Source organism: Notolepis coatsorum, assembly GCF_963971535.1.
Source record: "Notolepis coatsorum genome assembly, chromosome: 1".
Lineage (NCBI taxonomy): Eukaryota > Metazoa > Chordata > Actinopteri > Aulopiformes > Paralepididae > Notolepis > Notolepis coatsorum.
The window spans coordinates 196000950-196014999 of NC_140165.1; the positions used below are offsets into that span (position 1 = coordinate 196000950).

General features: G+C 41.3%; 1 protein-coding gene across 1 annotated transcript in view; it reads right to left on the reverse strand.

Moving 5' to 3' along the window:
* gucy1a2 (guanylate cyclase 1, soluble, alpha 2) overlaps positions 1–14050 on the reverse strand; it is a gene marked incomplete at both ends in the record, with an annotated part of 345259 nt that overhangs the window by 25888 nt on the left and 305321 nt on the right. The window contains 1 exon segment of the mRNA XM_084335849.1: positions 12329–12472. Coding sequence (XP_084191975.1) covers positions 12329–12472 — 144 coding nt within the window.

Genomic DNA, 14050 nt, shown 5'->3' on the forward strand with positions numbered 1-14050 from the left:
AGGAACGCAGGGCGAAAGGCCACAACACAGGTCTCCACGTTGACGAAAGGCCTCTCGCTGTCGGGACAAAGCTATGGCCAGAGCCTTGTCATGGTGCAGGCCCGACTACATCTTCTGTCAAAGATGATGTCGTAGTCAGAGTGCCAGGGCCTGCTATTCTCAAGGCTAACTGATAGCATCAAACGAACGTTCCCAGCTGACGCTAAACAGCTAACTGGCTAACAGTTAGCTCAATCAGGCACCTGGCTGCATGTAGTAGCCGCATAGCTTGCTTCTGCGTTAGCTAACAGCTAACAAGCTATGCGGCTACTGTCTACATACAGCCAGGTGCTCTCACCAGGCACACACAGTTAGCTACTAGTAGTACTATATATTAGCTAGTCGACCAGTTTGGCTCCAGAGAGAGAGAAAGATAGATAGGTCAGGACAGGTCCACGGCGGGTATATAATCATAGGTTGACTCACCATAACGCAGTATCAATGAATGCGGCGCGGCCGGCGCCAATGGTAAAGTTGGAAGGAGACTTGGCCCACGGTGTAATTTCTTCTTCTTCTTCTTCTTCGAGTACTTTCCGGCAGACTGGACACCTTTCGGCGTATTGCTGCCTAACAGATTTATCTGCTCACAAGTTCTCTTCTCCTTCTTTTGAAAAGACATCCACTCGCCTCGCCTCGCTCCCCTGGATAGGTTAGCTAACGCTAGTTAGCCGTTAGCTAAGCTAGCTACTAGCCGACATCATCATGGCTATCCCGACTGAACCACACGTTAGCACTCAATATTATAACGTAGCTAAAGCTAACTAGCTGTCCCTGTCTTTAGCCGGGATGGCTAGCCTGACTGAACTGTCTAACATGCAACAACTTTCATCTTCAGTCCATCTGCCGAACGATGTCCTCTTCACCTTGGCTGGCATAAACTCCAATGCTGCACGCGCGGAATAGTCAGACGCTACCTTACCTGTAACCCCTCCCCTCATTGAAACCAATGCCTGCTGCAGAGCACCAGAGCTCCAATAGTGACCCAGGTGCAGACCCAGGAACAAGTCATTCTACAAACGTGTCTAATGTGAAATATATAAGCATATAAGCAAAACTAGATTTTAGGTCTGTGATGAAAAAGGGCCTCGCGGGAAGGGGGGCCTCGCAAAAAAAAAATAAAAAAAAATAAAAAAAAATAATAAAAAAAATTAATATTATTATTTTTTTTTTTCTTCGAGGCCCCCCTTCCCGCGAGGCCCTGTGCGACCGCACTGCTCGCACACCCCCTGAGGCGGCCCTGCACATACACACACTAGGAGTGTACAGAGACATCCTTATCTGTATCTGTATCTGTTCAACCAACAAAATAATCTGTATCAGTATTTGGATAGAAGACTTGTCAATGTCTCCCAAACAACCAGATTCACAAAGATTTTTCACAGCCGGTCAGGCCACAACTGACCCACAGCGTCACAGCAGCAAGAACAGGATGAGCCCCTATCTGTCACAACCCTGGGAAACCAGATGGATGTACAAGCAATGACTAACATGTTTATTTACAAAAAATTCTGTGATGTGGGAGGAGGGGCTGAAGGATACAGGGACACATGATGGAGTGGAGGGGTCATCACAGTCAAAAAACATCTATGAACATTGCATTGTCCACGCTTTCCACAATTCATATTCACACTCAGGGCTCATCCCTAATACACACACACACGCACGCACGCACGCACGCACGCACGCACGCACGCACGCACGCACGCACGCACGCACGCACGCACGCACGCACGCACGCACGCACGCACGCACGCACGCACGCACGCACGCACGCACGCACGCACGCACGCACGCACGCACGCACGCACGCACGCACGCACGCACGCACGCACGCACGCACGCACGCACGCACGCACGCACGCACGCACGCACGCACGCACGCACGCACGCACGCACGCACGCACGCACGCACGCACGCACGCACGCACGCACGCACGCACGCACGCACGCACGCACGCACGCACGCACGCACGCACGCACACACACACACACACACACACACACACACACACACACACACACACACACACACACACACACACACACACACACACACACACACACACACACACACACACACACACACACACACACACACACACACACACACACACACACACACACACACACACACACACACACACACACACACACACACACACACACACACACACACACACACACACACACACACACACACACACACACACACACACACACACACACACACACACACACACACACACACACACACACACACACACACACACACACACACACACACACACACACACACACACACACACACACACACACACACACACACACACACACACACACACACACACACACACACACACACACTACTGCCTGTGGATTCCAGCGGAGTTCTTCTAACAATCCACTTGAGCATCTGGTTGTCAAGGTAACTAACACCACCGGGAACGTGCCAGCACACTGCAATATTTCCATGGCAACCACAGTATAAGAGGGGGAGGGGATACAGAGAAGGGGCTAGACAGAGAGAGATAGAAAGAAGGAGAGATAATGTGAGAGACAAAGTGAGACAATGAGAGAGAGGGAGAGACAGAGAAAGAGACAGTGATAGAGACAGAGAGAGACAGAGAGAGAGATAGAGACAGACAGACAGACAGACAGACAGACAGACAGACAGACAGACAGACAGACAGACAGACAGACATACAGACAGACAGACAGACAGACAGACAGACAGACAGACAGACAGACAGACAGACAGACAGACAGACAGACAGACAGACAGACAGACAGACAGACAGACAGACAGACAGACAGACAGACAGACAGACAGACAGACAGACAGACAGACAGACAGACAGACAGACAGACAGACAGACAGACAGACAGACAGACAGACAGACAGACAGACAGAGAGAAGGACTATCCAGAGAAACAGAGAGGGACATCGTAGTAGTACAATGTACAATCTACATTGAGCTAAAACCATGAAGTACAATCTACATGTACACTTATACAGTACATGTAGACATAAGACATTAATACATCTCTCCAAGACACACATACATGTAGACATTAATATCTCCCTCTGAGACACTCATACATGTAGAAATTAATATCTCACTCTGAGAAACACATACATGTAATAATAATAATAATAGATCAAATTTATATAGCGCCTTTCATAGAACCCAAGGTCGCTTCACAATCAGGACAAAAAATAGGGCTAGGGAAATAGGGGGGGGGGATGAGGGAAGGTAAGGGATAATGGATAATGGACCTAATCTAATCTAAACTGATGGGGAAAAGCCTTGGTGAAGAGGTGTGTTTTTAGAGCAGTTTTGAAGGTGTCCAGGGTTGGGGCGTTGCAGATTTCAGAGGGGAGAGAGTTCCAGAGAGTAGGGGACACCATTCTGAAGACTCTGTCCCCGAAAGTATGTAACCTGGTGCGAGGGATGGAGAGGAGACCTAGATCAGAGGATCGTAGGTTCCGGGATGGAGTGTGCTGGTGGAGGAGATCAGACAGGTATCGGGGGGCCAGGGCATGGAGGGACTTGTAGGTGCACGGAGCAGGAGTTTGAAGGTGATGCGGAACTTGACTGGGAGCCAGTGGAGGTGGATGAGGGTGGGGGTGATGTGCTGCCAGGGCTTGGTGTGAGTGAGAACCCTGGCAGCTGAGTTCTGAACATACTGGAGCCTGTCCAGGGCTTTGCTGGGTACCCCGGACAGGACTCCGTTACAGTAGTCCAACCGGGAGGTGATGAATGAGTGGATCAGGGTCTCAGCCACAGAGTCTGAGAGTGAGGGTTGGAGACGGGAGATGTTTTTGAGGTGGTAGAAGGCAGACTTGGTTCATGTAGACATGAATATCTCTCTCTGAGACACAAATACATGTAGACATAAATGTATCTTTCTGAGACACAAATATATGTAGATATGAATATCTCTCTGAGACAAACATACTGTACATGCAGACAATAATATATATATCTCTGAGACAAACATACAGTACATGCAGACATTAATATATCTCTCCAAGACCGGTTGTGTGATGTCCGGGTAGCAGCTTGAATCTCGAGCTCCTCAGAACCCCCGAGATAAACGACCCAACAAACAGATATTGTCAGCAACATTTAACGAGTGAAACGGTAAGAAGTCTAAAGATGAGCCCGAAGAAACGAAGTGCTAAAAGAAATACCAAAACCGACTCTGGAAATGAGAAAGATGTCACAGATGAACAGGCTTGTCAAACCAGCTCTTCCGACACTGACGAGGAAACAGAGAGAGAGGAATCCGCGATTCTAAAAGAATTAAAAGATCTAAGGAGAGAGAATAAAGAAGCACACAATGCCACCCAGTCTTCAGTGAGCAAACTTGAAACATCTATGTCGCAAGTAACTGAATGGATTGACAAAACAGAAGGTAGAATTACGGTAATTGAAAAAGAAATCACGAAACTGGATGATAGTGGAATGAGACACCAGAGGGCGCTCAAATACCTTGTAAGAAGAGATGCAGAAATTACAGCAACCTGTGAAGACTTGCAAAATAGACTCAGACGCAACAATATCCGGATCTACCAAGTCCCTGAAGGTAGCGAGGACAAGGATACTAAAGAGTTTGTGAAGCAGCTATTGACAACATCCCTGAAAATAACACCTGAACTTGAGTCTGAGATTAAGATAGAAAGAGCGCACAGATCACTGATGGCCAAACCGAGAGAGTCTAGCGCACCCCCGCGCTCTATCATTGTGCGCTTTCTAGATTTCAATATCAAAGAACAGGTTCTACAGCTCGCATGGGGACAAACCGTCACATTTCAAGGGAAAAGGATCTATTTTGATCACGATTACTCCCCAGACCTGCAAAAGAAGAGGGGTCAGGTGCGTCACGTCATCAAACAGCTGAAGGAAAAAGGGATACGCGCTAATTGCCCATACCCGGCACGACTCAGGATGACAACAGAATCGGGAACGAAGGTGTTTGACTCTCTGGTAGATGCAATTCCCACACTGAAAGAACTGGGAATTCATGTCCAAATCGACGAAAGAGAGAAACTACAAAGAGAACTGACAAGGGACAGGGACAGGTGGCGAACACAAAGAAGAGGGCGTGAGCAGCGAACGAAAGGAGCCATGACGTCACTATCTGCCGCAGACCTAAGATCATTCATGGACGATAAAGATGAGTAAACCAGTTAGATATAGTAAACTAACGAAATGTTTACAATAAGTGTAAAACACAAGAAATAATGGACATGCTGCTGACTAATATGATTATCATTTACCCTGAGTATTAATTACCTGTTGGGAACATTTAAATATATTAAATCTACTTTAATTTATATGTGGTTCTGAGGCCAGAGACTGAGCCATAGACGGATCACACTTAGCCTGTGTTACCAGGCAAAGGTTAACCCTATACGTTCGTGGTTAACTTCTCTGCACTTAGTGCAATATGCTCCCTGAGAGAGAAAGCTACACCTCTCTAGAACATCGGGAGATTATTTCATTTGTGATTTATGTAAGACAGCTTACTGGAAAATTGGAAGCCCTAGGTTTTCCCTTACAAGTGAATAGGGGACCATTTTGTTTTGTTTTTTATGTTGTATACTCTTTGACAAATGCCTCAAGCTCATATACTATGGAAGATAGATCTATGTTGTACATACGAAATACAATGACATTATGACAAGCCTTAAATGTATTAGTTACAATATAAATGGTCTTAACAACCCAATAAAGAGGAAAAAACTTTTTGGACAACTTAAGAAAATGCAGTGCTCTATAGCATTCATTCAAGAAACGCACTTATCAATGAACGAACACCAGAAACTGAAGAGAGAATGGGTGGGCCAGGTGTATAGTGCGTCCTGTCAAACAGGGAAAAAGAGAGGAGTGGCTATTCTATTTAACAAATCAGTATACTTCACCAAAGAAAAGGAAATTGCAGATGACCAGGGCAGATATGTTATGGTCCTGGGGTCAATAGGAGGATCAATCATAACCTTTCTAAATATATATGCACCAAATGAAGACTGCCCCAATTTCTTTAAAGGTATAGCCTCACTTTTGGCTGGTAATGCCAAAGGAATTATCCTTATGGCCGGTGATTTCAACTGTGTACTAAATCCAAAAGTAGACAAACTGCCTGTAGATTGTGGACCCATTTCAAAAAAATCTAGATCACTGAATGCAATGATAAAAGAATTTGGACTTATAGATGCATGGCGTTTCCACCATCCTAGGCAGAAAGACTTTACCTTTAGGTCTGGGGTCCATGGTAGCTACTCTCGGATAGATTACTTCTGTATTTCCAAGCAAGATATTGACAAAGTTGAATCATGTATCATTGAACCAGCGACCATCTCAGATCATGGACCTCTAACTCTTCAACTTAACCTCAGTACCAATAAAATCTTTAAATATTGGAGGCTCAATGTATCCATGCTGTCTGACTCTCACACACGGGAGAGGATAAGTGAAGAACTGAAGAGTTATTTTGATCTCAACAATAAGGGGGATGTCTCACCATCAATTTTATGGGACGCGGCAAAGGCTGTAATGAGAGGTAAAATTATCTCAATTTCAAGTGCACTAAAGAAACAGCGAAATGAAAAACAGCAGAACCTAGAAAATGAGTTAAAAATACTAGAAAGGAAACATAAACTGAACAGAGATGAAGAAGATTTAAAAGCTCTACTAACCTGCAAACAAAAACTAGATGACCTGTTGACATACAAAGCGGAAGGAGCCCTTAGATTTGCTGGTAGGAATTACTATGAGATGGGAAATAGGGCAAGCAAGCTACTGTCATTCCAGCTCCACAAAATACAGTCAAGTCGGATAGTTCCAAAGATTAAACACCCCAGCACACACATGGAAGTAATGCAAACGCAAGAAATTGCTAATGCATTTGCAGATTACTATACCGACCTCTACAAAGCACAGCAATTGGAAAACAAGAAAGAAAAAATCAACAACTTCTTAGATAACCTTAAACTTTCTAAACTATCCCCAGATGAGGCGGATGAGCTAACCTCCCCTATTACGGAGAAGGAGATAGGGGAAACTATTCAGATGCTTAAGAACAATAAATCACCAGGTACAGATGGGTTTTCAAATGAATTTTATAAACATTTCACTGAACAATTAACACCAGTATTAAGTGTAGTTTATAACTATGCCCTATCTGAGAGAGATCCACCAGGAAGCTGGTCAGAAGCTATTGTCTCGGTAATACATAAAGAAGGTAAAGACCCCACAAGATGTAGTTCCTATAGGCCCATAAGTCTCCTTTGCAACGATTTCAAGATATTGACATCTATACTTAAAAAAAGAATACAGAAACATATAACAAAACTGATACACCCAGACCAGACTGGCTTTATCACTGGTCGACAGGGTGCTAACAACATCAGAAGAACTTTAAATCTGCAAACAGTGGCTGGATTTCGAAAAGAACCATCAATGCTTCTCGGCTTAGATGCCGAGAAGGCATTTGATAGAGTTGATTGGCTGTACCTTGAACTAACATTGAAAGGTATGGGATTCAATAACACATTTATAGAATGGATAAAATGTTTATATAAAAATCCTAAGTCTAGAGTAAGGGTGAATGGTCACTGCTCTCACTTCTTTGACATACAGAGAGGGACACGCCAAGGAGACGTTTTGTCTCCATTACTATTCGCGATTGGCATAGAGCCACTAGCGGAGATGATTAGATCAAACCCTCAGATACAGGGAATAGATGACCAAAAAGGCATTACACACAAGATCTCGCTATTTGCTGATGACATTTTACTTTATATCAAAAACCCTTTAGAATCAATTCCAAACATAATGATGGATTTAAGAAATTACGGCGAACTGTCGGGTTATAAGATAAATGAGACCAAATCAGAAGCCATGATGATAGTGGGAACATGGCCAATACATCTGAATAGTATAGCACCCTTCCATTGGGCTAGAGACGGATTCAGGTATTTAGGAATCATTTTGACTCCCAGCAGCAATCAGTTATATCAAGCAAACTACGAAAAGTTGATTGTACAAATCAAATCAGACATGGCCAGATGGGACATTTTACCTCTCTCCCTAGTGGGAAGAATAGAATCAATTCGAATGAATGTGCTACCTAGACTTATTTTTCTCTTCCAGTCTCTACCTATACCAATACCTGCCACTACCTTTAAAAGGTTAGATAAACTCCTATCCAAATTTATCTGGCAGAGGAAAAAACCTAGAGTAAGGCTTAAAACACTATGTTTGCCAAAGAACAAGGGTGGTCTTGGTCTACCAAACCTAAGAAACTACTACTGGGCAGCTCAATTACGCATACTTGTGCATTGGATACAAAAGGACCTAGACTCAGGATGGGTACAGATTGAGCAAAACTCAATTCCAAAGACCCCTCTCAGATCCATAATATTCCTGGGGAAAGCATACTGGAAAAAAATTAAGATTGGTAACAAATGGATTACAAATACATTAAAGGTATGGGAAAGTGTAAGGAAAAAGGGGGGAGGTCCACGATCAATATCTAGGGCCATGCCAATAGCAGACAATACAGAATTCCGGCCAGCTATGGAGGATGGGGGTTTTAAAAAATGGGCGGATTTGGGCCTGGTTACTATCAATCAATTAATGGAAGGAGACTGTTTTAAATCGTTTGCACAGCTACAGCAATGTTTTGATCTACCTTCGAAAGACATGTTTAGATACTTTCAAATAAGACACTATGTAATGACTCACAGTGAGTGGGAAGCAATTAAGAGACCACCAACAAATGTGGAGCGGTACTTTATAAACACAATAGAAAAAAACTTGATGGAAAGAAAGCAGATATCCAATATTTACAACATGTTACAACTAGACGATCCAGGAGACACCACCTATATTAAAGAAAAATGGGAGTTGGAAGCTAATGTGATCATAGAAAATGAAGAATGGGAGGACAGCCATTCAAGCAATCATAAAATCACAAATAGCCCAATGTGGAAGGAGTTTGACTGGAAGGTCAAGGTCAGGTACTTTAGGACTCCTCAAGTTCTCTCCGGATTTGCTGGTGGGTCCTCACCACTATGTTGGAGAGGATGTGGAATGATCGGAGATCATACACATATTTTCTGGGACTGTCCAAGGGTGCAGACATTTTGGATGAATATCAAAAATGAGATTAAAACCATTCTAGATCTTGACTTACCTCTGAATCCATCGTACTATATCTTGGGATGTATACCGAAAGGCACATACTATGGAGATACGTTATATATCTTGAGAGTGATACTGTTAATAGCAAGGAAAATGATAACTATGGCATGGCTACAAAATCAACCACCGACAATCAAACAATGGACCAAGAGACTGAGACAGATGTATACAATGGAAGAAATGACTGCACAATTGCAACTGAAAAAAGATATGTTTATGCAGAGATGGTCACTTGTAACCTTGTACCTGGAGATACATTAGCATGAGCCTGACGCCCTCTCTCTCTTTTTTTTCTTTTCTTTTTTTGTTGTTCTTTTTTTTCTGTTAAAGTATATATTTTTTTCCTTTTGCTAAATTTATTTTTCTATTTATTTTTTCGTTTCTTATCCTACAAAAAATCATAAAAAAAAATATTGTAAAAATCCCTCCCCACTGGGTTGTTTAAGAGGCGTACTCGGATTATACAGCTTATTTTGATTACGCTGAATACCTTAAACAAATTGAATAAGAGGGAAGAGCCTGAGTAACAAATGTCATTGACTATGTGAATCAAGTATATTATACTGTATGATTAATGCAATGTGATGTTCAATATGACACAAAATAAAAGAAAGTTCAAAAAAAAAATATATCTCTCTCTGAGACACAGATACACGTACACAGTAATATCTGCCTCTGAGACACACATACATGTAGACATTAATATATCTCTCTGAGACACACATACATGTAGACATTAATATCTCCCTCTGAGACACACATACATGTAGACATTAATATCTCTCTCTGAGACACACATACATGTAGACATGAATTTCTCTTTCTGAGACACAACTATATGTAGATATGAATATATCTCTCCGAGACACACATACTGTACATGTAGACATTAATATCTCTCTCTGAGACACACATACATGTAGACATTAATATCTCTCTCTGAGATACAAATACATGTAGACATGAATATATCCCTCTGAGACACACTTACATGTAGACATTAATATAAATGGTAAATGGTAAATAATAATAATAATAATACATCGGATTTATATAGCGCTTTTCCAAATGCTCAAAGACGCTTTAACAAAACAAAATAATACAATACATTACAGTTTAAGTAGAGAAAGAAAATGTGTTGTTCATGTTGTTGGGGTCAAAAAGTTCATGGGTTGAAAGCAAGGGTAAAAATTTGGGTTTTGAGGGCTTGTTTGAACAATGAAAGAGTATGACGGATATGGTTGGGAAGGGCGTTCCAGAAAAAGCTATAAATGTATTATTTATTATGCATTTATATAGAGCTTTTATCAAAAGCGCTTTACAATTTGTTCACTCACACATTCACACACCGACGGCAGAGGCAATCATGCAAGGTGCCAATCTGCTCATCGGGAGCAGTTAGGGCCTCTTAACCTCTTAAGCCCGACGAGACCTGTACCGGTCCCAAAATGACATCACGTCATAAATCAAACTCTCCAGACTGTTTGACAAAAGTATTGTTTCATTTTTCAAACGTATTCAAGTATAAACATCATAACCATGTCACAACAGCAGTTATAATGTATATTATCATCAATACGTTAGTTTACCAATAGGTTAAAGTGTTATTAGATAGATTTTCGTTTTCGTTTTGGTGTTGTTTAGTTCACGAAAGTCGACCATTTTGGAAAATTTTAACGTTGGGAATTGTAGTTTTTTGCGGCCATTTTGAAGAGGACACCGAAAGCTTTCGATGAGCATTGAAATTTTTCCGAACGACACTCCCCAAAGGCCTCTATGGGGTTTCAAGCTAATTACTAATAATAAACCACAAAACGTAACGTTATTGGTATATATTGAAGCACAGTTAGTTTCTCTTCCCTATTCTTAGCATGTAGCAACAATTCGATTTGAAATTAGTTTAAAAATGGTACCACCCTGGCCAAAAAATTATATATACTGTACATACAGTAGATTTCATTATCTGTTCTTATGCACGCCTGGTGATACTAAATCCAAATTGAACTCGGGCATTTGAAATATAAGATTTGGCACAGTCCATAAATGTGCGAATTGGCTATAATAAGGTCATTTATAAGCCTGCTATTCTAGATATTCTATAATAATATTTCAAATTGCATTGGTCCGGATGGGAGAATTCAGTACTGTATCTACAAAACCTTCTGTTTAATCATCTTCCCTTTATTCATTTCCTTAGATTCTTTTTACACGTGATCTCAAGAAGGTACTGAACGAGATCAGTGGCAGTTATTCATGTCTGATCATTTTTAGCATGGTGTTATTCACTGTCAAAGATGCAAAGAAAAATCATAATTCATATTCTTCTTTGTTTCATCACAATTTTAAATCGATCTAATAAGACTTTAACCTATTCCTAAACTAACGTATTGATGATAATATACATTATAAATGCTGTTGTGACATGGTTATGATGTTTATACTTGAATTCGTTTGACAAAAAAAACTATACTTTTGTAGAACATTCTGGGGATATTGATTTATGACATGATGTCATTTGCGGTCCGCAGACGGACTGCACGGGAGGAAGAGGTTAACAAAGTAATAAAAAAATTAAAGAAATTTAGAATCGAAATTCAAACATCTTCTTAACAGTTCCAGAACCGGAAGTTAGGAACCGGTTCCTATTAGAACCGGTTCTCGGTGCCCAACCCTAAGGGTAAGTTATATTCATTATTGTTGTGAAAATGTGATAGAATCCTGGAAAAATTGTGGCTGAATTTGGACACTGTGATGTGTACATGAAAACATTAATATCTGTCTCTGAGACACACATACATCAGACCGGCACATCTGGGTACTTTGGATCTTTGTGTGGCTGCGCCTACTTTTGGGGATAACACAGACACTTTTCCTATTGCCATTGTATTTGACCTGTATGAAAAACTGTCTGCAAGATGCTTACATTGTTTGAAATGTTTTTCTTTGTTCAAACATCATCATCATCATCATCATCATCATCATCATCATCATCATCATCATCATCATCATCATCATCATCATCATCATCATCATCATCATCACCCTCATCATCATCTTCTGGACCAATGGGAGCTCACCTTGATAGGTCTTCTATCAGGTGTGAGGACTTCCTCTGACAGCTCCATCATCTTCAGTGCCATGTGTGCTATTGGTTTAGCATGGCCGTCAATCTTCTTATGAAGCCCTGCTGCCACACAGTAGGCATCGCCTATCGTCTCAATCTGGATGGTGATTGGAGAAAATCACAGGGGAGAGGGGGGGGGGGGGGTGAATGAAGAACAAGTTATTATACTGTACAGCAATATACTAATATGGAATATTACAACGAATGTACTACTACAGTATATTAAGGCTAATATACTACTACAGCTAATATACTATTATAACATATTATGGCTAATATACTATTATACCATATTATGGCTAATATACTACTACAGTATATTAAGACTAATATACTACTATAAAATAATGAGACTAATGTACTACTACAGTATATAATGACTAATATAATACTACAGTATATTAACCTCTTAAAGCGGGCAGAAAAGTGGAAATTTTTTTACTTGAACTTGATGTCATTGTCGGTCCGGTACCGGACCACTCAGGCTTAAGAGGTTAACTCTAAACTCTGACTCCATTGATACAACCTAGGCTCTGGTACCCAAATTGTCGACTTTGAACTCTGTTGCCTATACTCAATTTATACCTACCTACTGCTTTCACTGTCTACCACTGCACTTTAATGTACTCATAGTAATCATGATAATCTTAACTACCTACCGTCTACCAATATAACTGATAGACAGAGTAGTACAATAGTGCTGTATATACTGTATATAGACATTTATATATTTATATTTACCGCTTATATATATATCTGCCTGAATATACCTGCATACAATCCTTTTACACATTTTACAATCCTGCTATATACCTATGTACACCTGTGTTACGAATTGGGGTGATGAGGGAAGGTGATGAGAACTCAATATGCAGACAAGGAAGATTACGGAGACGGTGGTTGCTCTACTCAACGACGTGTGTCTTTCTTTAATAGAAGAACACCGGAGCAATTCAGATAATAACCAAAACATACAAAACAAAAGGCAAAGGCACAGCCGGGCTGGCGCTGGAGAAAACACGGACTGTATACGAAAAAACAAAGAGCATCAAACAGGAACAAACTCACTCAACAGGACACCAGGGCCCTGTTTCTCGTACCTGGTTCAACTAAGTCGATCAAGATGTCATTATCCAGATTCAGTTAACCCGATGTTCGAAGCCGGGATTTTCCTGTTCCTCGAAGGTGGATTCAGTCTCGTTAACTCGATTCAGACTTGAGACTCAGGCTAAGTGCGCGCGGCCGCTTTAGGTGAAAAGCCAGCACGTATCGATGGCAGAGATCCTGATTCTCTAACGGCATTGATTGATTAATTGATTTAAGACTTTATTGACAGATTGCAATACGGCTCAATCGCCTCGCCGACAAGTTAAATGCGTTATCTATAGGCTAATTCTAAGTCCCTCATTACCTCAATCAATCAGATTATATTTCTTTAAACTTGCCTGCTGGATTGAATAATCAAATGAGATCTTGCTAGCGAAAATAATTAGTTAAACTGTTATACAGAATTTCGATACGGCTCTCTTACCCATTGATTGATGTATAGTCGATCTTTAACTTATCTCCAATGTGGTCTAACGGGTTGTTCTTTTGACTTTCACGCAGACGACCGGGGTTCGAGACCCTAGTCTTTTCCTTCTTTTTGCAATATAGGAATAATTCAATTTGGTGC